General features: G+C 42.5%; 1 protein-coding gene across 1 annotated transcript in view; it reads right to left on the reverse strand.

Annotated features, from left to right (window-relative positions):
- Window positions 1-3,951: 3,951 nt before the first annotated feature.
- The window catches only part of HIBCH (3-hydroxyisobutyryl-CoA hydrolase), a 59,591-nt gene continuing 36,945 nt past the window's right edge, over window positions 3,952-26,597 (reverse strand). The window contains exons 8-14 of the mRNA XM_081846744.1: window positions 26,071-26,216; window positions 24,921-25,007; window positions 22,508-22,566; window positions 20,949-21,030; window positions 9,314-9,433; window positions 8,168-8,201; window positions 3,952-4,727 (exon numbers count right to left, since the gene is read on the reverse strand). Of these exons, the coding sequence (XP_081702870.1) occupies window positions 4,612-4,727; window positions 8,168-8,201; window positions 9,314-9,433; window positions 20,949-21,030; window positions 22,508-22,566; window positions 24,921-25,007; window positions 26,071-26,216 (644 nt within the window). The 3' untranslated portion in view covers window positions 3,952-4,611. The remainder of the gene's footprint in view (window positions 4,728-8,167; window positions 8,202-9,313; window positions 9,434-20,948; window positions 21,031-22,507; window positions 22,567-24,920; window positions 25,008-26,070; window positions 26,217-26,597) is intronic.

Consider the following 26,597-nt stretch of genomic DNA (forward strand, 5'->3'; position numbering starts at 1 on the left):
TAAGTCCCATTTATAGGAGAGTTAGCTAAGTGTTTAACTCTACCAGGGATGCAAGTGCTTATACCACCATGTTCATGGTTCATACCACCATCAGAGCTTCTTTTTCTAGACATATCTGATCATTTTGATGTACTGGGGTAGTTGTTTGCAACTTCGTTCAATTAAGTACACAAATCGTATGTCAGACCAAAGACTTGTTGCTGTAAGGGAGATGAATTAACATTGAATGTTGATGGTTAAGAAACAAATTACACTGACAACAAATAATGAAAATTGCTGAGTAATGTTGAAAAAGCATTCCAGCCTATTTTTTTGTTGGTAACAAAGTAAACAGCAGGGCAGCATACCTTTAAAAATATCACATTTTAATTGGAACACCCTTTGTCGAGACCACAATATTTAATAGCGTTTAAAACACTATTTAAGAGAGAAAAGGGGAAATGCAGCAGACAGAATGAAAGGCAGAACTGGAAGAGGAGAGAACTAGGTAAGTTATTTGAGGATTTAGTCAAATGATCAACAGTTTTGCTGAAAATGTTTGGGGTATGTCCTCAATATTATTTTCAGATATGCAAGTTCTAGTTAGCACAAGACAAAGGAAATGCAGGTTATATGGAAGGCAACATAGGAGTCCCACTCTTTAGTTTTGCTGGTGAAAAGAAATTTAATTAAGAATGTAATGAACTTTTACTTGTTCTTGGACCAACCGTGGCATGCAATATCATTTCCGAACACTAAATTTCAATTTAGTAAAATTTCAGTGCTGAAATGGTGGGGGTGGAGGGGAGGGTGATCTCCAAGTGGTGCTGTCATTCCTTCTGGTGTATCTTATTGTAGTAGAAATGGCAGCAATGTGTGAGAAGCCACCTGTCCCAGATACTGCATTGTTGCTCCTGCTGCAGCCCTTTCTTTGGTAGCAGGCATATTGCAAGCAGGCATATTGCAAAGATACAATCTTAAAAGCCCTGGAGTAAGAGCAGGGGAAGAGCTTGACTTCTCCAGATCTTCAACACCAGATGAAGTTCTTAATATTTCAAAAGATATTTCATTTCTACGTAAATTAATATCACTAAACTGGACGCTAACCAAAATAAAACTGAATGCGACCCCTATTATACTTTATAAAAGACATATTACTGCCAGTATTACTGCCAGTGTTCTATCAATGTATCACAAAAGATTTAGCTTCTGTTTGATACTGTGTAATATGGACATTAACAATACACTTTATTTTGAGCATATTTTTTATTTTAAAATCAGGAAAATTACCAAGTAAATATGGCAAAAGCCATGCTTTAAAGCACTATCTACAGCACAACTTTGTAAATCAGTACTTCTGTAGCACAAGGAAGTGGTAACCTAAACTATAGCTTATTACAATATATTTTTTACAGTATATGTTATGTTTTCTTTCTACCCAAATGATTAATCACTTTCAACTGTGTTTGAATAAAAAATAATAATACTTTTGTGTATTTATTTGGAAACTGCGTTAAGAGCTTTAAAAAGACATATAACATCTTGAATGGGTGCATGAGGGAAGTACAGGCATGACACATCAGTGTGGAAATATACCGTGATTACATTGCCTGTGTTGTTTTCTCTCATTTTCCAAAAACTTAATTACAAATATCGAGCCTGAAATCTGGTTGAAAAACTTTAAATTTGAACTTAAAACCTGGGTAGCTGCCATTGTGTGGCAATGGAATTTTGCTTTCTAGCACAGAATGGTGGTTTAGCAGATTCCAAATACTAGATGTTTAAGATATAAGGCCAATTGATGTCCCTGGTCCAGTACTGTACCAAAGGCCTTAAACAAGAACCAAGAAGGGAGATGGTTCAAGAAGAGAACAAGGAGGGGGTGGCCCTTCCACTTACATGCCGTGTAGAGATGGAAGGACACAAGTTGAGAAATCCTGCCCCCCTCAAATCTTGGTTCTAGAACAGTAGATTGGTCTGTATGTGTATTTGCTCCCAATTTATGGAAATAGGGAAATCACAGTTCCTAAATGTCTTAAGGGGCTACTGATGAATAATGCTGCTTTGTATTTCCTTTTCGTTATTCCATCCAGTTTCTCATTAACTATTACTAAAAATGTTTCTTTTCAAACAAGCTTTCTCATTTTCTAACAATTTTTTAGCTACCTTGATTCTTCAGAGAAATAGAAATTCTGAAATTGTGACATTATCATCTATTACCATGGAAACAAGTAGAACAGTGGCTTGACCTGCCTTACTATAAAAAGCCTATAGAAGGAAGATCGACAGCCAGCCAGCTGTGGCATGTAAATGTTCATTAACTAACCACCACAGTAACTAAAATCAATAGAATCTAGTTGCAGGGCATTGCTACATCTGCAGAAGCCCAAGAAACAGAAGAACTATTTAAATGCCAGCAAAATTTATATCACAGCAGAGCAGGGAATGTGTAGACAGAGTACAGGAAGAAGTCTGTGTCCACACACAACTTAAATATGCACATTGCAGCTTCCTCAGGAACTCAGGGCTCTAGCCTCTTATTTTCCTCTACAGAACTCAGTGGAAGTTCCTGAGAACTGAACTAGCTGCGTATTGTCCAAAACCTGAAAATGACTTACCATTACAGTGGTGCCACGCAAGACGAATGCCTCGCAAGACGGAAAACTCGCTAGACGAAAGAGTTTTCCGTTTTGGAGGTGCTTCGCAAAACGAATTTCCTATGGGCTTGCTTCGCAAGACGAAAATGTCTTGCGAGTTCCTGTGGGTTTTTTCCCCTTTTATCCCCCTTTTTCTAAGCCGCTAAGCCGCTTATCTCCTTATCCGCTAAGCCTAAAAGCCGCTAATAGCGCTAAGCCGCTAAGCCGTCAATGGGCTTGCTTCGCAAGACGAAAAAACCGCTAGACGAAGAGACTCGCGGAACGGATTCTTTTCGTCTTGCGAGGCACCACTGTATCATATAAGGTGGTAAAACTCAATTATGATTTCCCCAAGGGATCTTGGTAGGCAGTCATGAGGCTGGGATGCCTCCTCCCGCCAGCTGCACAGGCGGGGACCAAATGGCTGATCCTACATGGGGGTGGAACCATCACACCGACGCCTTTTGTTTGGGACAGCTGGGTTTTTCTTACCTTTTAAAAAGTGAAGAAATTCTCCATTGCTGCAAATTTCCAAGCAGACGCTGCGCGGGATGCAGTGCAGTCCAGTGCCGGGGCTATGGCAGCAACCAACTTCGCTAGATGTAACATCTGGCTTTGCAACTGGGACATCAATGCCACAGAGCCAGCTTGCTAACTCACAGCAGGTGGATGCTCTTTGAGGAGCTACTGGAGCTGCTAGTGGAGACACATGACAAACAGAAGGCACTCCTGCGCTTTAAGAAGGGTGATCACAATACAATGAGCAACATTCCTCAAGCATCTACAAATCATGCTGGAACCACACACAGCGAGCCACAGCCCCCTCTTCTGCTTGGCTACAGTCCAACTCGGGGTATTCCTCACCCATGAAATTTCAGAAGGGAACCGAAAAGCAGTTTGCATGATGCCAGGTCTCCGGGCCTCCAGAAGGCAGACTTCTCCATATCTGACAGGTGAGTGATTGATGCCGTTTCCTCTGACTACTCGCTGGATTTTTCAGACAGCCCAGAGATAAATTTATCAATACTCATTAGTCCAGGGAGCTAGACAAGCACAGCCACTAACCATCTCTTAGCTATTCAGGCAATGGAGCCAGTGCCGCAATGAGACAGGAACCACAAGGTGTACTTATTATTCTTCCTGGCTAAAAACAAAGAGGGAGATTCGAGCAATCCTCGACAAAGTGGCTGAACAAGAGGATGGCCTAAAAAGAATACAAGATGGAGACCTTTAAGTCAACATTAGAGGCCATTCAATGAGGTGATTGGTTGGTGTTGATAGACCTGTTGGAGACTTGCCTCCATACACCTAGCAACAAAAACACAGGAAGTACATGTTTTCTATCAGATCTTATTTTTATGTACCATAAATATTCAAGCAGGTTTAATCAATTAAGTCATATATCTAATAGCCCTCCAAAAATACAATCATAGGTTTTCACGTATCTCACATGTACTGTCCATTCAGCGACAAATCAGCTCCTGACTCATCAGGACAAACTAGTTAGCTGTGGCTAAGATATCTTGGTTAGAACACTCTTTTTGTCCACTTCAAGTCTTTGGATCACAGCTCAACAGCTCATCCATCTGGATTAAGTTTCCATACATTATGATAAAGGTAATTGTGATTATTTTAAATTCTTGTTTCGTCTCATAAGCCACCTATGAAACATATATTTTAAAAACAACCCAATATGCAGACAACATTTAGTTGATTCAAGGATATCTGAGTCTTTATAGGAAATAATCTTGTTCATTTTACATAGAAAAGTAAAAATGCAAACACACAGGTGATAAAGCTCTAGGATGGCTAACCCCTGGATAGCACTGCCCCAACAATTCCCTCTAGACCAATATTTGACCCCAGTACTTGATACAACAGCAATGAGCATTTCACTCAATGCCAGTTATCCCAAATATGTCAAATTCAAAATTATTCATTAGTTGCTTTAAGTAAAAGCTAGAGCTAAAAGAGGCACAGCATTAGTCCAAATCTTTTATAATTTGAGATCACCGCTTCCAAGAGACTTAAAGCATGAGTCCAAATATTCATCTGTTACTTCTTCCAAAACGGCTGGCTTCCACTTTGGAGACTGATCTTTGTCAATTATCACTACCAGAGAAAACAAAAATAATAATGCTCTCATTAAGATACCTTCCTTAATATTTGAAACAGGTGTTATCCTTGTGCCAATGAATATCGAGAACAAACTGTGATAGTACATCAGGATGTAACAGGTGGTCTGGGCATTCTCTACAGAGAATGGAGAAGTAAATATTGCTTTAACTCCTATCTCCAAGAATAGAATGGCTGAGAACGAAACAGTCAGCAAAAAAACCCAGTAGCCTGTGATGCATGCATTGTAACGTTGAACTTTTGCCATACAAAGTGTCAGACCAAGTGATCATAATGGTTTCCCCTTTTCACTCGTAATATCCACATGTTTTGATCCTTTTATGTTTCTTTTCAAAAACTTGCTATGCTTTGTGGGCATTAATCTTTCAAGTCCGTATCTGTGCAAAGGGCCCAAGGATCCTTGCTGATTTATGTTTCAAAAGAAAGTGAGACAAGACTTACAGAGGCCTCTTAGTTATGACACCTGCCACGGGAAAAGCGGGGAGAAGCTTCCCCCAAAATGTAAAATGTCACAACGCATTCACTGAAGGCTTCTTATGCTTAGCTAGCAAGGAAGACTCGTCTATCCAACACCAAGTAGGAGACCAAACCCTCTTTAAAGTGCACAGCACTCATTATAGGGGGCTGCACTGCTCTTGCCAAAGAATGGGGGAAATGTGACCTTCCGGGTGCTGCTGCTCTCCAAATCCCACCCCAAAGGCTTCCCAGCTCTGCTGTATTATTAGATTATAAGACTGCCTGCCTGCCAATTGCCTGATATCACAATGATGTCAAGTGACCAGTTTTCCTTTGGCGAGGAATTTGAAATCAAACTGCAAAGGCACGAGGCTTTTCATGTGCCAGTGATCAGCAGTGCCTGCAAACCATGCTTTTGGCTGAGTGAGCCGCATCTATACCTGCTCACATCTGTCATATATAACATCAGGTGCAGGGCAGGTAAGGATGGATTGGCCAAAACAGTCTTGCGGGCCAAATGGGGAAGCCTGGCTGGCCGAATTAGGCTCACAGGTTGAAGGTTCCTCACTGCTGTATCAATGTATGTTAAAATCAAGTGCCAATAACTTCATTGTGAGGGGAGGGGTTTTACTAGCCAATCTTCCTCGCATGAGCACAGTGTAATAAGGTTAGAAATTGTACTGACCTAGTGACGATTTGAGAGTGAAAGCAGACACTTAAAACCCTAGTTTGGTAGCAGTCAACCTTCAGGTCAAAAAGAGCCAAGCTATTCAAATAGAAAATGGATTATCTACAGCTGCTCTGAATGTTTATTTCTCAGTCAGCACTTCACGGGGCTATGCAAATCAGCACAACGAGTAATCTGGTTCTGCCCTCTGTCTGACTCCTAGATGGTTTTAATAACCTGGCACATTAGCAATAAGAATCACAGTTATTGGTATTTCTGTCTGCTTTGAATGAGGACTCCAGCTTCCATCTTGTCACTGCTTGCCTTCCACCCCCCTTTAATGGCTATTGCAGTAAGTTACATGCTAGTAGCCTGAAAAGTAGAGCAACTGCATTAGAAACACTTTCATTATTAATCTTTAACATAAATACTTGCACATAATTTTTTGCTTTATCCACAGTTGGTAAGCAGATTGATAAACTTAGCAAAACGGAAATTAAAATAAAATTCAAAGTAGAGTGTATCCTGTAACTATATCCCATTTCCTCATTTGTGTTAGGCAATCTCATCATCAATGTATGTTTGCAAAGCAGAGAAACTTACAAACACCCCGCACACCACAAGCAATGCTTTTTTGAAGCCTATTTTGGGTGGGGGAGGGCCCCCGTTTACTGTGCTGGCAGGTTCTCCAGCCCTGACATCCACAATTCATATTGGGAAATCTGAGGCTGAGAAGAGTTAAGGGAGGCTTATTTTAGAAAGAGTTAAGAATTAATTAAAACAAATTAATTGGGTTATCTGCTTATTTCTTAGAATGACTGGCCATATAAAACAATGGCGTAAGCAATTCTGCCTGGAGCACTCAATACCTGTTTTAACATCATTAGTATTGGCATCATTAAAAAGTTAAACCGTACATCAGGTAGGTAAGGTCACTGAATAGTCACATTTCACAACTATTCTAGAGAAATTTGCGACTCAAGACGGCTTACTGCATTTGCTGTGGGACTTCCTATTGGTGCAATTTCTGAAAGAACTGCACTAGCAGTTTGATCTCATTTTTAAAATAAGGTCCAAAAGCGTTTGACTGATGTTCCTAAACACAGCAATCCAAGTTGACACTGTGGTTGGTATTAGCATTCAAATCTCAGTTGCCTGCCTGCTTCTGCTTCCCATTCTCGTCTGCCTTGCATGAGCAAAGAGGCTATGCAACAAGAGTGCTTCACTGTGCCCTTTCTCCCTCGAACAACATAGGTGTCTTGAAATATAATACAGTGGTGCCTCACAAGACGAAATTAATCCGTTCCGTGAGGCTCTTCGTATAGTGGTTTTTTCGTCTTGCGAAGCAAGCCCATTGACAGCTTAGCGGATTAGCGCTATTAGCGGTTTAGCGGCTTTTAGCGGATCAGCTGATAAGCGGCTTATCAGCGGATCAGCTGATAAGCGGCTTAGGGCTTAGGAAAAGGGGGGGGGGAGAGAAAAAACCCCGCAGGAACTCGCAAGACATTTTCGTCTTGCGAAGCAAGCCCATAGGGAAATTCGTTTTGCGAAGCGCCTCCAAAACGGAAAACCCTTTCGTCTAGCGGGTTTTCCGTCTTGCGAGGCGTTCGTCTTGCGGGGCACCACTGTAGTTAAGGAACAGCAAAATGCAATTTTAGTGCTATAAATATTGAGTCCTGATAACTGTTACACCTTTAGTTTTTTCCCAGTGTACGTTCAATCGGGAATGAAGACCTCCAAGTAGTCCCTTGTCACTGGTCTGTGATGCAGTCTTGAGAGTTGTGCTGGCATTCTGATGAGTTTACTAGGAGCCGGGCATCTAACTCAACTAACTGCCATCAGCCTTACGTGATGCTGGGTTCTAGATTACCTGCGCCAAGCCTGCATGCCTTTGGTTAATCTTTCAGGATGCTTAACTCACAAAACATTGTGGGCGACAGCTGTCGCTAATGATGAAAGGAGAACTTTAAGTGAGAGAGTATGATGGTTGCAGTTCACCACAAAATAAAGACTATAATAAGGCAAATTGCTACCCACAAAGCAAGGATTCAGAGAGATACCCAATAGACTTGGCATCTAAAAAAACAAACCAGGCCTGGGGATTGCAGGGGTCAGGAAGCAGGTTTTCTAAGTTTTGCAAACATTTTGCAAACCTTCCTACAAAGGTTTGCAGCACAAGAAGTCAATGTCAAATGGGCTACTACTTGTCTACCAACAATACAAAAGCAAAAAAAAAAAAGGGGGGGGGATGAAAGCTAGGAAGTTGAAATGGCCTCTCCAGCCTCTACTTTACCTGCTCGGACGCCTTCATAGAAGTCATGGCCTCGCTGGAAGAAAAAATAACTCATCATAATACAGTAATTCCCTAGCACACTTTGAGATATCCTATATTTTGCTCCTATTGCAATTCAAATTCAAATTAATGTAGTCTAGATAGCACATGTAAGCCAAATTTCAGCATGGTGTTCATTTATTTAAATTATATCCCACCTTTCTCCCAGTGCAGGGTCCAAAGCAGCTCACAGCACCCAAGGTCTGACTGAACAAAAAAGTCTTGGCTTGCCAGCAAAAAGAAAAGCAGAGAAGAGAGCCTGGGCTTATGTGGAAGGAAGTTCCACAATCTGGGAGCAGTCACTGAGAAGGCCCTCTCTCATGTCTTCACCAAACATGTCTGTGAAGGTGATGGGACTAAGAGAGCTTCATAGGTCATAACCAGCACTCTGAATTTTGCTGGGAAATGGACAATAGCCAGTGAAGCTATTGTAACTAACAGTGTAACTACTGGTCAGCAATCTGGCTGCAGCATTTGGGGCTCACTGCAGATTCCAACACTTTCCACAAACAGTGCATTACAGTAATCCAAACAGAATGTAAGTCTCACCACTTCTTTAGCATTAAATATAAATATTTGCAGCATCAAATCTATTTTAATAAATGTTTCCTATACCCCCAACATGCCCTTGGTAACTAGCTAGTGAAGGAGCGTCTCCACCCCCATCGTTCTGCCTGGACACTGAGGTCCAGTGCCGAGGGCCTTCTGGCAGTTCCCTCACTGTGAGAAGCCAAGTTACAGGGAACCAGGCAGAAGGCCTTCTCGGTAGTGGCACCCATCCTGTGGAACGTCCTCCCACCAGTTGCCAAAGAGAAGAACAACTACCAGACTTTTAGAAGACATCTGAAGGCAGCCCTGTTTAGGGAAGCTTTTAATGTTTAATGTATTTTAATATTTTGTTGGAAGCAGCCCAGAGTGGCTGGGGAAACCACAGACTTAAGGCCATTGATTTCAATGAGTTTACTCTAAGTATAACTAAGGTTGGCTATTACTCAAACCATGAGCACCAAGATAAGCTGGAATCGCCCTTCTGAACCAGGAAACTGGGTGCTTGACCCTATTTACGTGAACTATGAATGCATGACACCGGCCTGTAAGCTGCCTTACCATGCAAGCTTGGCTCAGCCTGTACTCCATGGTGAACACATCCTGCAGGCTCAGGGAAGCTCCTTCTCTAAGCTGCCTCAAGGTCATCTTTAAAGACGTTGGAGACATTTTTGTAATGGTCTGTGGAAATTAAAAAACATTTCCAAGGTGAATGAATGAATAGACTTTATTTGCGTAGCCGACAGGCCATAGCATCAAAGGACTAATACCGACAAAAATACATTACGAATATAGTTACCATAAAATCTTATGACCTCATTCATTCATTTCCAAGGTAAATTTTCAGTTTAGGAGGAGCTGCACGTTGCAGGAACCCGGAAACAAAGAAGACTGCCTTTCCGCGTTAACGCTACACAAGTAATTGTAAAGGTCACATAGCATGTGATAGTATAAGTTCACTAGGTGCGCTGTTCCCTTTCAAAATACTTGACCGGAATAAATCCAACCAATGTTTCATTCATGAAAGGTAATCATTGTTCTTTGACATTCCACATACACCCCACCCCCAAATTAAGAGACGACACTTCTGAAGAGTGACACTGAATACTTCTCAAAGCTCTCCTACCCTCCCTTCTAAAGCTCTTTGTTCCATTATTTTTCTCCTCCTGGTGGGCTTTGAAAACGCTGAAACTATACCCACAACTTCAGACAGGTCTTGGATCCAGTCCTGTATAAAACTGGCAAGAGGGCCATTTCACAAGAAATACAACAAGATACAGCAGGCTAGAACTACTAGTTAACAGGCTTCTGTGATCATGTTGGTTTACATACCTAGGACTGGGCATTTCCAATGAACTGAATTTGCACTGTTCCCATTTTAGAGGCTCTGCTTGCTCTTTGAACTAAACAACTACAGTGTGTCTTAATATCAGGCTATGTATTATTATACATTTATTACATTTATATCACACCTTTCCTCAAAGCAGCTCAAAGTGGCATACTTGACTATCCCTCCTACCCTTTATCTTCACAGCAACCCTGTGAGGTGGATTAGGCTGTGTGACAATGACTGGCTCAAGGTCATCCAATCAGCTTCATGGCTTAGTGGGGATTTGAATCCTGGTCTCCGGTCCAAGTCTGCTCCAAGTCTGACGCTCTGAAGAAGTGTGCATGCACACGAAAGCTCATACCAATGACAAACCTAGACAGCATCTTAAAAAGTAGAGATATCACCTTGCCAACAAAGGTCCGTATAGTAAAAGCTATGGTTTTCCCAGTAGTGATGTATGGAAGTGAGAGCTGGACCATAAAGAAGGCTGATCGCCGAAGAATTGATGCTTTTGAATTATGGTGCTGGAGGAGACTCGTGAGAGTCCCATGGACTGCAAGAAGATCAAACCGATCCATTCTGAAGGAAATCAGCCCTGAGTGCTCACTGGAAGGACAGATCCTGAAGCTGAGGCTCCAATACTTTGGCCACCTCATGAGAAGAGAAAACTCCCTGGAAAAGACCCTGATGTTGGGAAAGATGGAGGGCACAAGGAGAAGGGGACAACGGAGGACGAGGTGGTTGGACAGTGTTCTCGAAGCGACCAGCATGAGTTTGACCAAACTGCGGGAGGCAGTGGAAGACAGGAGTGCCTGACGTGCTCTGGTCCAGGGGGTCACAAAGAGTCGGACACGACTAAACGACTAAACAACAACAAAGGTGCTAATGGAAGATTTTTTTTTATTTTCTTTTGACTACGGCAGACCAACACAGCTACCTACCTGTAGCTCTAGCCAATAGAAAGCTTGAGGATATAGCCTTACAAAGGGCTGTACAATTTTTTTTTGTTATCAAGAGCCAAAAGGTTGTTGGAAGAACAACTAAGATGTATACCACTGTGAGCACTTAGGAAGAAAAGCTTTCTAGAAGTATTAAAGCGTAGATCCAGAATTCTGCACAATTAGTTCTGCCACTCAAGGCGGGGTGTGTGTGTCCCCTGAGCACATCTTAAGTAGTTCTTTGGATTTCTGCCTATGTATCATTAATTATAATTTACTACTACTTTATTCAGTCATGTGACACAGCCAGCACATCTGACTACTAGTGACATAGCCTAATAAATCAAGTTTGTTTCCCCATTTGCTGTGAAAACATGTACATCATTAATCAAACCTGCTAAAGGAAAATCATACATTTTATTTATGAGAGGGAAAAAGCAGTGGGTGTGTGGGTGTGGCTGAATTTTTTCAGAAAATGAGATATTGTCTTTATCTGGTGAATCTCCTTTATGGGGATGAGCAGAGGGGCATTCTGGAAGTGGAAAGTTCCCATCCACAGGACCAGGATGAAGAAAGCTGAAACAGGCCTCAACTGGGGGACTCCCTACCCTCACTCAGGAACAGCAAAATATTAGAACATGGAACTTTTAGTGAAGTACCTTTTTTTGCTCCATAAGACGCACTTTTTTCCTCCTAAAAGTAAGGGGAAATGTCTGTGCATCTTATGGTGCAAATATGTGGTCCCTGGAGCCGAATTGCCCAGGGGTGAAAAGCAGATCATGCTTTTTTTTTTTAGAAAGTGGGAAGTGGGTGTTGAAACAATGCCGCTAAGCAGCTGATTGGCAAGAGATTGGAGGGAGATAAGGGACACTAGCGATAAAGGAGGCTGCCTGGGAGGGGAGAGGTAAAGACAGTGAACTTGTAAGGAGAGGAGACAGGAAAACTAAAGGAATGAGGAGAGAAATTAGAAGAAAAGGAGGAGCAAAAAACTGCTCCAGTTAAGGAAAAGACACTAAGGCAAACAAGAAGAAAGCGAGTGTTGAAAGGAAGCAGCTGATCAGCAAGTGATAGGGAAGGGAGATAAGGGACGCTAGAGATAAATGAGGCTGCCTGGGAGGGGGGAGGTAAAAGCCCATGGAACCTCAGGATTTTTGCATTGGGTCACCCCAAATTCACCATCAGATCACATAGCATGTCCATGGCTACAGCCTGCATCAAAAAAATCACGCACCCACTGTTGTGTGGGGCCGCAATGGCGCAAAGCACGGATCCACATGGATCCTCAGGATTTTTGCATTGGGCTACCGCAAACACACTGTCAAATCACATATCATGTCTGTGGCCACAGCATGAACCACAAAAATCATACATCCACCATTTTGTTCAGAATATTTTTTATTCTTGTTTTCCTCCTCTAAAAACTAGGTGCATCTTATGGTCAGGTGCGTCTTATGGAGCGAAAAATACGGTAGTATAAACAGAACAAGATACCTATGCGGGAAACTACACACCTAAGAATTTTTAAATTCTTAGGTGGGGAAAGAATGTTTCTCCACTAATATTCAGAAAAGTCACCACTTAAAGAAACATCTTCTCTCAAGGTATGGGCAGAGGGAAATTCTGGGGTATGCCATATACAAAAGAGCCCCCAAGAGGGATAAACTGATTCAGAGTTGATGCCCCAAAAATCCTCTGGAGAAAGTCTACAACCAGAGGCCGCAAGATTGGCTACTGACAAAGGTTGAATCCTGAATACTCAGCCAATGAATGAAACTTCTCTCAGGCAACACATCTCCTTCCATAGGAAAATGACACCATGATGCTATTGCGGGACTAGAACTTCCATACGAAAGGGCAAGACGTCCGCTAGCAGCATCTTCATACTTCTTAATTCAGCTGGCTAGCACTGTTAGAAACCTTTGCCCTCCAGGGAACCTGGCCTATGAGAAACAAAATGGACTTTCAGCATACAGCAAGGCATGCGCTCCATTTAACATTCCTCCCCTGGAGGAGAGGAGTCAGAGATGAGCCTGGGAGACCAAACTGGGCTTCTTCCTTTCAGCCTTTGTCTCAACTGGCACTTCCTCCCCAACTCTCCTAGCTAGGGAGAAAAGAGACTAATTAAGAGGATAGTCAGAAAAGAGGAATGAAGTATACTGCCTTAAGCCTGCTTCCTAGCTGAGCCAGGAACAGATCAGGGAATGAATCTCCTCTCTTGGGTAAGACAAATTAAAAACTTCACTGCCTCCTGATCCTAAGGAAGGTGACTTGCCCCTCTACTTATGACAGGAATGTAAGAAACAGAGAGAAACTGGAAAGATCCAAGCGAACAGCATTCAACATTGAAAGATACACAAAATGGGAACCGGCAGATGGTGAGTTTCACCTATTGCTGCTGTTTTTCAATGGGGATATTAAATACTTAACCCACAGGGGCAAATGGCAGATTTCCAAACAGCCTCAGCATCAAGTGTGTTTCTGGCTCCTGATCGCGCAGAGCTCTCCCTCCAGACGCCAGCGGATAAAAGCAGTGACCCATTTTGCCTGCGTCCTTACATCTGCTAACTCCTGCAAGCACTAGCAGCACAGTTCTGTGCCTCTGGGTTTTGTATACATGAATCACCACCAGCTGGCTTGATAGCAATGACAAGGAAAGAACAAGCACTGGGGGGAAACAAACCCCAGTTAACAGCATCTGCTTCCAACCTCTCTTTAACGTTCCAGTTGCTTCCTAACCAGGAATTTTCAAAAGTCATTGATAAGGAGCATGTATGTGCTATATCTTCATGTCTCAAATTGGGAAAGTATTACAAAGCTGTGCCAAGTGGTAACTTGAGGTAGCTGCAAGCCTGTCCTACGCATTGTCCAGAGTTAAACCCCTAGAGGCCTGCATATAATGTGGGATGGAGGAAGTTGGCCGCAACCTGAAAATGCTGCCCCACCTCCAAAAAAATTGCAGTACAAGCTCAGGCCTGGGGAATGAGCTTTAAGGGCTCTGTGATGTTTGCATCAGAAGAGCTCTCAAATTCTCCAGGTCAAAGAAGACTTCTGAGTTTACCACCACCCTGGAAGTCAAAAACACCCAGTAGAGGGCAAACACTAACCCACCACTGAAGGTTGATGGAGGAGAGAATCTTCTGCAGTCAGCTACTATTCCCCCCCACCCAAGTTGTTTGCAGGAAAATAGCCTCTTTAACTCTCCCTATTGAAATCATTGGAAACATCGTTTCACTGATTATCCTTAGAATAACAGCACCCAGGCAGGTCTTTCTACCTCCTTGCACGCAGCAACAGTTTTCCTAGGTGCAGTCTTCCAAAACTGTGGCCCCCAATGTTTCTAGACTCAGACTCCCATCAACCCTAGCCAGCATGGCCAACAGACAGGGATGATGGGAGCTGTAGTCCAACAACATAGGGTGGACCAAAGTTTAGCCACTCCTGCACTCCGCAATTTTGCAAAGGGGTTACTCTGAACAGCTGCAACCAGGAAAACGGGCAGCAAACTTGGATTGGTTCAGAAATTCACCGAGCCTTTTCTCCATATTTGGAGGGGAAATGGTTTGCCTCATTTCCGAGCCCACATGACGTTAAGTCAGGGGACGTTGGCCCACCTCTGATCTTTATGATGTGACACCCACACTACTTTCCAGGGCGAGGGATCCCTGATGAGTTAACAAGTTTGAAAACTTCCAGTCTGCAGAATCCCGAAGAGGTTCCGGGTGGAGGGATCTAACGGTAGACAGGAAGGAGAAAAATGCTGAAAGCGAAAAGAGCATCAGTGGTAGGTACGCTGTAGAATAGTGAGTCACTGAGCCTTAAGAACATATGAAAAGATTACTGGATCAGGAGAGTGACCCACCTGATCCAGCATCCTGTTCTCATAGTGGCAGCAGATCAGATACCTGTGGAAAGCCTGCAAGCTGGAGATGATCACGGCAGCAACATAACAGAGATATTGTGCCAAGAGGAAATGATAATCAGGCCTAGCAAATGAATGCAGTATGGAGAAAAAAACTGATCAGTCAGTGGAACATAAGGAAGACTGGAAGCTACCCAGAGAGAATGCATCTCTCAAGTGAGATTAGTCTGCCTCCTACAGCACTGTGCTGATAAATGCTTTCTGCTGGGCGAGTTTGAATTCTGGCGAGAAACAGCATACCAAGTTTAAAAACCCCAGCACACACCAAGTGGGGGGACGCGCTGAAAATTCAGCATGCGAAGCGTTATCCAGGCACACAGGAACAATCCAATCACAATACTTGGTCAAACTGCATATCCCAATTCCCGCTTCCCCTCTCATTGAGGAAAGAAGCATCCGGATTAATGACAGATGAACAGCTGTGGTTTCAAGGGAGGGGTGGAAATGAAGTTGCCCCAGATTAAGGGATCCTCCTGGAAAACAGCAGCTTTACTAATCAATGGTTTCTTCTGTTTACAGTGTTTATTAACTGAAAGATGAAAGCTAGGAAACTCCTAGGACAAAGCTACAATACGTGAGAGGAGTAGCTTGAAGCAAACAATACTATCACATACCCTTGGTTCAGAAAAATGCCTCCGTGGGGGAATATGACTGGAAAGCCTCCAAACTGGCAAATCCCTGCAAGCTTACTCAGTAATGACATCATGCTGGCTGCCATCCACCAACTTTTGTCAAGCCAAAAACTCAGCTTTACATTTTCCAGTCCAAAATATTTACAGTGACATTCGTTTCTTTTTAGCAAGCAACTGAATTCAAGTCTGGAGTGACAATACATAATGTGTTATGGGCGACCAAGGAAGCTTAAATTTTTTTAAAAAGCCTGGGCAATGGTAAGACGAATTTTATTCACTTGCCTCATGGTGGCCACTTATAAACTCACAGAACAACTTCATCTACATTAAGCAGCGGGACGAATTTTATCAAATCTCTTGTGGGGTATATAGTAAAATCCTCATCTGGCTGGATGTTGGGAATAAACGGATGCTGGCTCTGCACCACAGCGAGTTTAAAAATTGGAATAAGCATCAGCATCTAACTTTAAGGTGACATTATATAGAAACCACAACATGTCTACTCAAAACTAAGTCTCTAAGTGGGTATAACAGGAACGAGAGAACGATCCCAACTCTGCTTAGCTCACGTATATAAAATTGTTTTATAATATCAATGCCAGAGCTATAACTGCTAGCTCATGTAGTGAGCACACACATATCGAAGCATTGTACAAACTAATATCTTTCACAGTGAAGAAGAAGAGTTTGGATTTGATACACCGCCTTTCACTCCCCTTCAGGACTCTCAAAGCGGCTAACATTCTCCTTTCCCTTCCTCCCCCACAACAAACACTCTGTGAGGTGAGTGGGGCTGAGAGACTTCAGAGAAGTGTGACTGGCCCAAGGTCACTCAGCAGCTGCATGTGGAGGAGCGGGGAAGCGAACCCGGTTCACCAGATTACAAGTCTATCACTCTTAACCACTACACCACACTGGCTCAGTGGTTGTAACTTCTCAAAAACACCATACATACAAAACAAATCCCAATATTGCTACTCCACTAATGGCATTAACCTTTGCATGAGCCTGTCTACAACCAGTGCCTTCAATTATATTTCAGCTGTACACAAGATAAAGAATTATACCACTTGACCTACTGAAATAAAAGCCCCAAATAATACAGAGTGGGGGAGCCCCCTTTAGCATGTAAAAGTCCTTGCCTGGGGCTTCCACTGATGGGATTCATTAGTTCAATCCGACCCGCTGTGTTTTACGTATCTATAAAATCATTGTAATAATTTCTATGAGTCTATAAAGGCACCGTGGATTTTTACTAACTGCTCCAAATTCCATCCTATGTTGAGGCTAGACAAGTCTCCACTAACAGAATCACGGCCTTCTTTTTAACAGACTGGATTTTCTACAATTCTCTTCTTATGAGGACCCTGACAGCCTCCTGCCTGCTTTCTACAGCCATTTTTATATCCAGAGAGAATTTTGGAAATTCTGAGAGAGACCTCTTGACGGCTACTGCTCCTTGTTACCCCCTAGTTTGTTGGTCTGTTTATTTTAATTTAAATTACTTTTATTTGGATTGGTTTGTTTTAGCCTATTGCTAATTGTATCAGCAGTATTGGGTGAGCTTTCAATACCAGCAGCACATATTTTAAAAGACATAAATGAATAGTCTTTATACTGCTTCCAAACAAAATTTGATTCAAGTGAAGTATAGACTCAGATAGATAGTTTTGTTATGTTCTGGACAGCCAAGGGCAAAGACATCAGAGCCACTGTTTCTCTACTAAGGTGCATGTTTAAAATTAGCTCAGGTGTCAAAAATTTATGTGATGGCTTTCAACACTTCTTCGTATGTGTCACCAGAATAAACCATATTTCAAAATACACTGAACAAACTTATTTTATAATAATTCCAAGGAAGTTCAACACTGCTTTTAAACTAGCCACTCCAACCCAAGTCTAGTCACCATTTTTGAAGGTATTTAGATGTGACAAGTTCTGAAATGGGGATGCCACACAGATGGCCTATTTCTGCACAAATCAGATTTGCACGCATGGTTCCTGATCCAGCCACTGATCCATGTGTCAATGCCCTTAAATAAATCAAGGCCAGTGGCTACTACTTACAAACAATACCGTGCATTCATACAAAATATGTACCTTTTTGCCCACACTTTAGTTTTTATTGCAAAGGCAGAAAAGATTGCATATATTCCATTACCTGTTATAACTATCAGTGACAACTGGGGAGGAATAGCATTATTATATCAAGCTCCAATTATTAACTTCTGCTTTTTTGCATAAAACTACAGCTGTTTTGATTAACAACTTGGTGTGTGTATACAAAGAGAAAGAGAAAAAACTTTGCAGGCTTTTAGACTTTTCACTGGGGGGCAGCAGGAATGACCTCCAGTTTCAGCACCTTTGTTTTAGCAAAGCTACATAGAATCATAGAATTGTAGAGTTGGAGGGGGTCACAAGGGCCATCAACCCCCTGGAATGCAGGAATCTTTCACCCAATGCAGGTGGGGCTCAAACCCACAAGCCTGAGATTAAGGGTCTCATGCTCTACTAACTGAGCTATTCATCACCTCATTTTCCTAAAAACAGGGGGTGAGAGCCAGCATGTTACTGGTTCAATTAAATGGACAGTAAATAGGACTTAGGCTTACAAATTGCATGGCTTTGTCTAGACGTGGATTTAAAGGTATCACCATCTAAGTTAATTAGCATCTGCTAAAAGCCAACTTTTATTTTGAACTTGAACTGACTCTACCCACCTGATCCAATCTCAGACCTTCTCTACGGTAAAGAAAGGGTTATTTTAGAACCAAAGATTAATTCATTATTGACATGCGTAAATTAATCGAAAACTAAGTTGGAGTGAACCTCTATAAGCTACAGGGAGGCTAACATTCATTCATTCATTATTATTTTTTCAATTGTAGAGTTTAAAGGTGCTTTAAAGGTGCTGATCTTTAAAGCTCCAAACAGCCTCGGCCTAGTATACCTCAAGGAGTGTCTACACCCCCATCATTCTGCTCAGACACTGAGGTCCAGCGCCGAGGGCCTTCTGGCAGTTCTCTCACTGCGAGAAGTAAGGTTACAGGGAACCAGGCAGAGGGCCTTCTCGGTAGTGGCACCCGCCCTCCCATCAGATGTCAAGGAAATAAACAATTATCTGACTTTTAGAAGACATCTGAAAGCAGCCCTGTTTAGGGAAGTTTTTAATGTTTGATGTTTTATTGTGTTTTTAATATTCTGTTGGGAGCTGCCCAGGGTGTCTGGGGAGACCCAGCCAGATGGGCGTGGTATAAATAAATAATAGTAATTAGTTATAATTCAAGTAAGCTATATTGGCCGAATGCAACACACACATACATCCCAGGAAATGCACACGCGCCCCATTTGTTAGCCAAAGGACTACAGGGTCACTGGGAAGTTGGAGCATCTGCCTCCCAAGAAGAGCAATGTGGCAAGGAGGAGACTAGCCTAGTCCCATCCAGCATCTATCCAAGCAGTTGCACAAAGCTTGTTTGTTTCTCCCTTGCTCTGGGACTGCGGAAGTACAGGAAAGGGCCCTCAAGCCCAGGCATAGTCAAACTCAGCCCTCCAGATGTTTTGGGACTACAACTCTCATCATCCCTGACCACTGGGCCCTGTTAGCTAGGGATGATGGGAGCTGTAGTCCCAAAACATCTGGAGGGCTGAGTTTGCCTATGCCTGCTCAAGCCCTTCCTAAAGCCAGCAGAATAATGGCTGCTGGCTGTTGTATGCATACACACTTTGTTTGTTCCACTGTGTGCTGCCTTGTTATGTTGTGAGCTGCGCTGAGGATCAAAAGGCAGGGTATAAATCTTCAAAAAAGGTCAACAGAAAATCAAGGCCATCAAAACATTAGTGAAGTCTAGGAATTTTCTTATCAGCAATTGCAGAACAGAAGGGCTTGAGAACAAGAATAAACAGGCAGTAGCTGTAAGTTAATCATTACCTAATCTATATACTGTGATATAACTTTTGGACACACAGAATGTGGATTCTTGGAGCAGGTTGCGGGACAAGTATTCACCTGCTTGATCTCCATTATTTCAGCTTCAGAAACACCATCCAGCAGGGCAACACTGAGCAAACGCTGAAAACCAAATCAACTGTGCTGATAGTTTTAAAACACAGCAATGAATGTTTTCCCCTCTAACATACCAAGTCTATATCCAGCAGTGTTTTTACACCTGCTGCCTTCGGTTGTGTGATTCAAGACAAACAGCAATTTCACACCTGTGCCATCAGCAGATGTTTACACATGTTAATAGATTCTGCCACCTAAGCCAAGCAAAAATCTGGTGCCGCAGCAACTTTTAAAAACAGCCCAAAATTTCTCAATCGTTTGAATAAACACCATTTGATTATGGAAGAGATTTAAAATTTCATGCTGCTCTTTTCAATTAAGGACGCCCTTGATACCTCTGAACAGGTCCATACTCATTTTCAACAACTACATTCAAAAGTCCTTGATCCAGATTGAAACAGATTCCTCTCTGCAAATGCAGCTGACAAAATAAACCTAAACACTCAAAACACTTATTTTAAGTTAAAATGCGTACTTCAGTTTGGTTATACTTATAGTTTCCGTGGGTCAAAATTAATATAATACAAAATCTAAACATTAAAATGTTAGCGAATGTAAGCCTAAACCCAAGCCATATAAGGTTCTATAGACAATAACTTTGAATTGTGTGGACCACTCACCAGTGGAGCTGTTGTGACAAGGAATTTTGGTTCTCCCTATTTACATTAGTCAACAAATGGTTATTGTTGTTGATGACGACGCCGATGTTATTTAATGGATCTGTCAGGTAGGCTGCCATTTTTCTAACCTGAGAGTTAAGGTTGTATCTATGCTGTGCAAGCAGCTTTCTACTCACACAGTGAGTGGAAACTTTCATTTCCTCTCCTCTTCCCATAGTCTGCTCCACAGTGTCCCCCAACTCTCTGGAACAGATTCTGAGGGTGCGGGGGGGGGGGGTTGCCAAGGAGAGGAGATGGAAGCTGTGAAACTCTCTCCCCAGAGAGCCTCGCCGGGCTCCTTCATTACATATCTTTAGGTGCCAGGCAAAAACATTCCTCTTCTCTCAGGCCTTTGGCTAATTAAACAATCTATGGCCTTTTAAACTGTGTGTGGGTTGTTTGTTGCTATGGTATGTATTTTTGTGCTTTTATATTGCAAACCACCCTGTGATTCTCGTATGAAAGGCAGTATGTACATTTAATAAATAATAATAATAATATTAAGTTTAACTGCATAAGTGGAAGTCTGTTGCCAGAGCTAGATACATCCCATTGTGGTTTGCCCTGTGCTACACTCACGGCAGCATGGCAGACTTAAAAATGGTAGCTTACATACGCAACCCTAAAATAAAATAAAAATCTAATACCTCACCTCTAGCTGCTTAAGTGCAAAAGGGGAGCCATCCTTCTTCAGGTTCTGAACAATTTCTTCCATGCTGTTTGCTGAAAATAAGCTGAAACAGAAAACATATCACACTTCCGTCAAGAGGAGAAATATTTTGTCAAGAGTCAGCAAAATTACAGGGATTTTTTTGGAAGCAATTATAATATTCCCAAGGTATATACCTTATTTACATATTTATAATACTTGGTGGTATGACTGGTGTATGTATACCTGAAAGTTGTAGAATACATGTACCATCAGCTAGAGATATACTAAAATAGCCACACCAGGCAGCATGTGAAGCTTTTGACCCTTTCAAGAAAATGTCCTTGGCAAGTTTTTTCCCATTTGAAAAGAGATTTTAAAAGAGATTCAATCACAAATCCTTAATGTGTGAGCCAAAGAAGGCACAATAACATAGAAAACAATGTACCTCAATCCTAAAGAATTGTTGGCACACCATGTTTTAGCAATAACTACCTGGGCAGCAATGATTAACATAGTCAAAGTGGTATTCAGGTAACTTTTTTTTACAAAAATCCTCATAGGCATTTCTGGTTTTATACATGGAAATTATTACTTACACAAGCCATGGTTATCATTCTTTTCTGTCCACTAATCAGTTAAAAAGATTTTGGTAGCACCTGACTTATTCCAGTGTTTTTCTGGAAATTCAAGTATAGTGGTGCCTCGCAAGACGAAATTAATCCGTTCCGTGAGGCTCTTCATATAGCAGTTTTTTCGTCTTGCGAAGCAAGCCCATTGACAGTGGATTAGCGCTATTAGCGGTTTAGCAGCTTTTAGCGATCAGCTGTTAAGCGGCTTATCAGCAGATCAGCTGATAAGCGGCTTAACGGCTTAGGAAAAGGGGGGGGAGGGGAAAAAACCCGCAGGAACTCGCAAGACATTTTCGTCTTGCAAAGCAAGCCCATAGGGAAATTCGTTTTGCGAAGCGCCTCCAAAACGGAAAACCCTTTCGTCTAGCGGGTTTTCCGTCTTGTGAGGCGTTCGTCTTGCGGGGCACCACTGTACCTAAATCTGGCCTAACAAACCCGTGTCACCCTTCCACTGGGGAAGGAAGGGGTGTCACACAATTTAACTCATGTTTGTACAGGGATGTTGAATCCTCTCTCTTTCCCTGAGCTTCCCACCCAAGGGAGGGCTCTTCCTCTCTAGCCAAGCTCACTTCCAGTATTGGAGGAAGACCAACAAACTGCAGAGGAAAAGGAGGAGGAGGGAGATTGAGAACTCGGCACACACATATCCCACCCCTGTGCTCCTCCTGCTTTTGGGACAGCTCTATACATGATAGCAATGGGCCTGCATAGAAAGAAATCTAGTTTCTTTTTGCTATGTGCAGTTTGGCCCTCAGTGAGGAACCACAATTATTTAAGAGCTACTGAATCAAAGGAGCTCTATCACATAAATATTTTTGCAAAAGAGGTCTATTGGATAAATATTTTTGCAAGAATCTCAACAAAAAGTAACCGAAAGGTTTACTGAACCCAATCCAGAGCTCCCACTAAACATGAATGAATGGTAAGTACCTGTTAATCTTGTCCATGTGCTCGCCAAGCACGAATTCTTTTTCTTGATCAATTTTGCACTGTTACAAAAAGCAGAACACACCAACACCTTTCATATCCGTATCCCAAACGCTAAAATGCAGCAAAGCAGCTATTTGCTATTTTCTCTTTTAAAAAAGTAATGCAATAAATGAAATATCATTTTGAGTTCAAGCGACTTTTCTAAAATTATAGCTAACCTGTTTTTGTTTCTCGGTTTGCTTATTACACTTCTATTTTGATTTTGCATGATGCTTGCAGTGATCTCCCATTCAAATAGCCAAACCCTGAACTACTTTATCATTCAGTGCTGCACCCTCAGGTGGGCTCAGACTGTAACTAAAACAATGTCCAGGATTCCAGAATCCTTTTTAAATGGCTGATGGAAGACAAAGCTGTCTCTTTTGTGCTTCTGAAAACAAAGTGCCTCACACGTTCTAGCTACGCTTTGAAGATAAAAGTTTATCTACCGTTTTAAAAGCTTATCTACTTTTACACAGTGTGGAGTATAAGAACAGTGCACAAAAGAACAGGATGGCCTGACATAAAGAACAACAGCCTCAGACACTCTGATGCTGCAATGGTACTGACACTTAAGTAGGCATGGACATGATCAGCCCTTTGGATGGGAGACTGCTAGCAGCCCATGACATTACAATATACAGCCGTACCTTGGTTTTCAAACAGCTTAGTTCTCGAACGTTTTGGCTCCCAAACGCCACAAACCTGAAAGTGACTGCTGCGTGAGCTTCCTGCAGCCAATCAGAAGCCGCCCTTTGTTTTCCGAACGTTTTGGAAGTCGAACGGACTTCCAGAACGGATTTCGTTCGACTTCCAAGGTTGACTGTATGCCCAGATAGCTCAGTTGGTAGAACACGAGACATAATCTCAGGGTTCTGGGTTCATGTTCCACGTCGGGCAGAAAGATTCCCGCATTGCAGGAGGTTGGAATAGATGATCCTTATGGATCCTTACGATTCTATGTTCTGTAGGAGGGGGAATTTTGTCAAATGCAGCATGGCACATCGCCAGGGTCAGCAAACCTACAAACTAAAGAATGGCTCCCCTCTGTTTGTGGTAAAAGCTGCTCCTTGTGACATTATTTCAATGTATGAAAGGCGCTCCTTGCCACCCTGCAAATTAACCTTCCCTCCTCTATCTCCAGCAACACACAGTGCTACTAGAACTATATTTATACACATTTCGATTGAAAGGAACGTCAATTAGGTGACTGGTATTGACTATTCCCGGCCAAACAGAGGGGCCCTGCACGACATGAAGCGTTCAAATTGTGTCTCGTGACAAATGCCTTGAACCTGCTGGCGCTGCAGGGGCCAAGGTTAAGCTACAAACATGTGTTTCAGTTACAACGGCATCAGCTGTGGATCAAAAACTAATGCCTGTCATTTGTATTCTGGTGGCTCCCTGTGCACAGCTTCCACTCCATTAGCGCTCAGCTTGCACATCACTATTCTCTCTCCCAATTTGCTGAAAATTTACTCATTCCATTAATATTCCCATTGTCTGTTGATCAGAGAAGCTTGGTACAGAAAGAAGCAGCCATATTGGAGAAAGAGAATCAACCTTTCATGTGTCCAACTTTTTCGAAGACAGCAAAATTTCAAGCATACAGAGGCAAGAGTTAGACTTCATTCCTTTCCATCTAAGGAAGTACTCTGTCAAACTCATTAGGTTGCATACATTACATCTGTTAAACAGAAGATTAGCGTCTTACAACACAATCCTAGCCATGTCTACTCAGAAGTAAGACCCAATTATCATAGAATCGTAAAATTGGAAGGGATCACAAGGGTCTTCTAGTCCAACTCCCTGTAATGCAGGAATCTTTTGCCCAATGTGGTGCTCAAACCCACGGCCTTGAGATTAAGGGTCTCATGTCCTACCAACTGAGCTATCTATTACTTCAATGGGACTTCCTTCCAGGTAAGCATGTATAGGATTGCAGCCACATACGTTTTTAAAAGATAATAGGAAAAGCAAGAAAAACTAAATCCATAAAGTGTCCCATATAGGAATAACACCAAAGATGTTATTCTAGCAATTACAGCAAGTAATTTTTGGCTCTAGTATTTTTGGAACACTATCAAAACAAAACAAAAATTATGTTCGGTGCTCTGACACTAACAGCTGTTTTAGCTGACAACATTTCAAACAAAAAGTGACCTTGTGAACAGCAACAATCAGGGAGGGGGAGAACTGCAAAGAGAACAGGCCATAAGTGGGAGCAGTTTATGATCGATTGTCAAACTTGATTTTATAACATGCCACTGAGGTGCTGGGGGGGAAATCAATTAGCAACACTTACAGAGACTCAGTGTCCTGTATGAAGGTTCTCCTTTTCGCAGTCTTCTATTATTGTTAGCTATCCATTTACCTTCTTGTGATACGAATCCAATATATCAGCAACATTTTCCTTCGATGGGGACTTTAATTCCGTCAAATCCTTTTCTAGGGCAGCCATCTGCAAACGAAAATACAATTGCTAAATGCATTATTTCACGAGATGCTGATATAATTTCAATATATTCCCTTGCAAAGAACTCGTGGCTATCAAATGGGGTAGGGCAATCCCCGCTAGCAAGCATATTCTTTTTCCCACTTCTCTCAGCAAAAGTGAAGGTGGCCTTCTTCACAAATACACAACAAGGAGATCAAAAGACTTAAATATAGTAGCCATGTTCAGATTACCATGTCTCTAATCAACAGGCCAATGTGAGTGAGTGCACAACAGCAGTCCAGTTTCCACAACAGTTTCCAGTTTCCATTAACTATCATCTCCTGTTTGAACCAGGAAACTGCAATTAACAGCTTCAGAACGAGCCAGGATATTTTTTTAAATGGAAGAACTCTATACAAGGCCACATAACTCTGAAGTCTCAGTATAGCTTAAGAGTAAAGGTAAAGGTACCCCTGCCCATACGGGCCAGTCGTGTCCGACTCTAGGGTTGTGCGCCCATCTCACTTAAGAGGCCAGGGGCCAGCGCTGTCCGGAGGCACTTCCGGGTCACGTGGCCAGCATGACGAAGCTGCAGCTGGCGAGCCAGCACCAGCGCAGCACACGGAAACGCTGTTTACCTTCCCGCTAGAAAGCGGTACCTATTTATCTACTTGCACTTAGGGGTGCTTTCGAACTGCTAGGTGGGCAGGAGCTGGGACCGAAAGACGGGAGCTCACCCAGCCGCGGGGATTCGAACCGCCGACCATGCGATCAGCAAGCCCTAGGCACTGAGGATTTACCCACAGCGCCACCCGCTTCCCCAGCTTAAGAGTAGGCTGTGCTAAAGTCCACTGAAATACATAGGCTTTAGTGTGCCTAATTCAGTGTTGCAATGTGTCCTGGAAATTTGTTTTGAGAGCCAGGATACCTCTAGAAGCATTAGCAGGGGAAAGGAGGACTTCTTCTCCTTCTCAGGAAGTGAAAAGATGCCTGAGAAGACCCCCCTCCAAATCCAGCAGCTCCAGACTAGGCCCCAGTGTTCACCTGGGATTACAGCATGGCTGGGTACCTGCTCAGGTAGATTTACCTTCTCTGCTTCTATGAAGTGAGTAGCAATTCCCGCTTTGTGAACATCTTTTCCTTTCAACCTGAATCCAGTCATGGCAAGAAAATATCCCAGCTTCCCTGAAAGCCTTGGCAAGAAGTAGCCTCCACCTACATCAGGAAAAAGACCTGCAATTGAAGAAAGCAAAATTAAAATTAAAATTATGAAGGTGGGAAACTATTCCTCACATTAAAACATACTGCTGCTCTTTTGTCTTTTCTAAACCTTCCCCGGCCTTGTAGCTGGTCCCTTTCATCTGAAATTAAGATCTCTGCCTCCTTTTTTTCACCCACTACCAAAAAAACACATTAATGCTCAGTCATTCTGCTACTGCCCGATTTCCATGGCCACTATGCTTCATAGACCCGTGTTTTAATAGCCAAAACTACACCTTTTTACGAATGATGCTGACCCTGGACTTTATGTTTTCTTCTTGTATATATTCTTCACGCTGCCCTTTCTTCTTGCAAATGTCTTGGTTCAGACCCTGAATTACCCCTCCATGAATG

Source organism: Podarcis erhardii, assembly GCF_964252035.2.
Source record: "Podarcis erhardii genome assembly, chromosome: 1".
Lineage (NCBI taxonomy): Eukaryota > Metazoa > Chordata > Lepidosauria > Squamata > Lacertidae > Podarcis > Podarcis erhardii.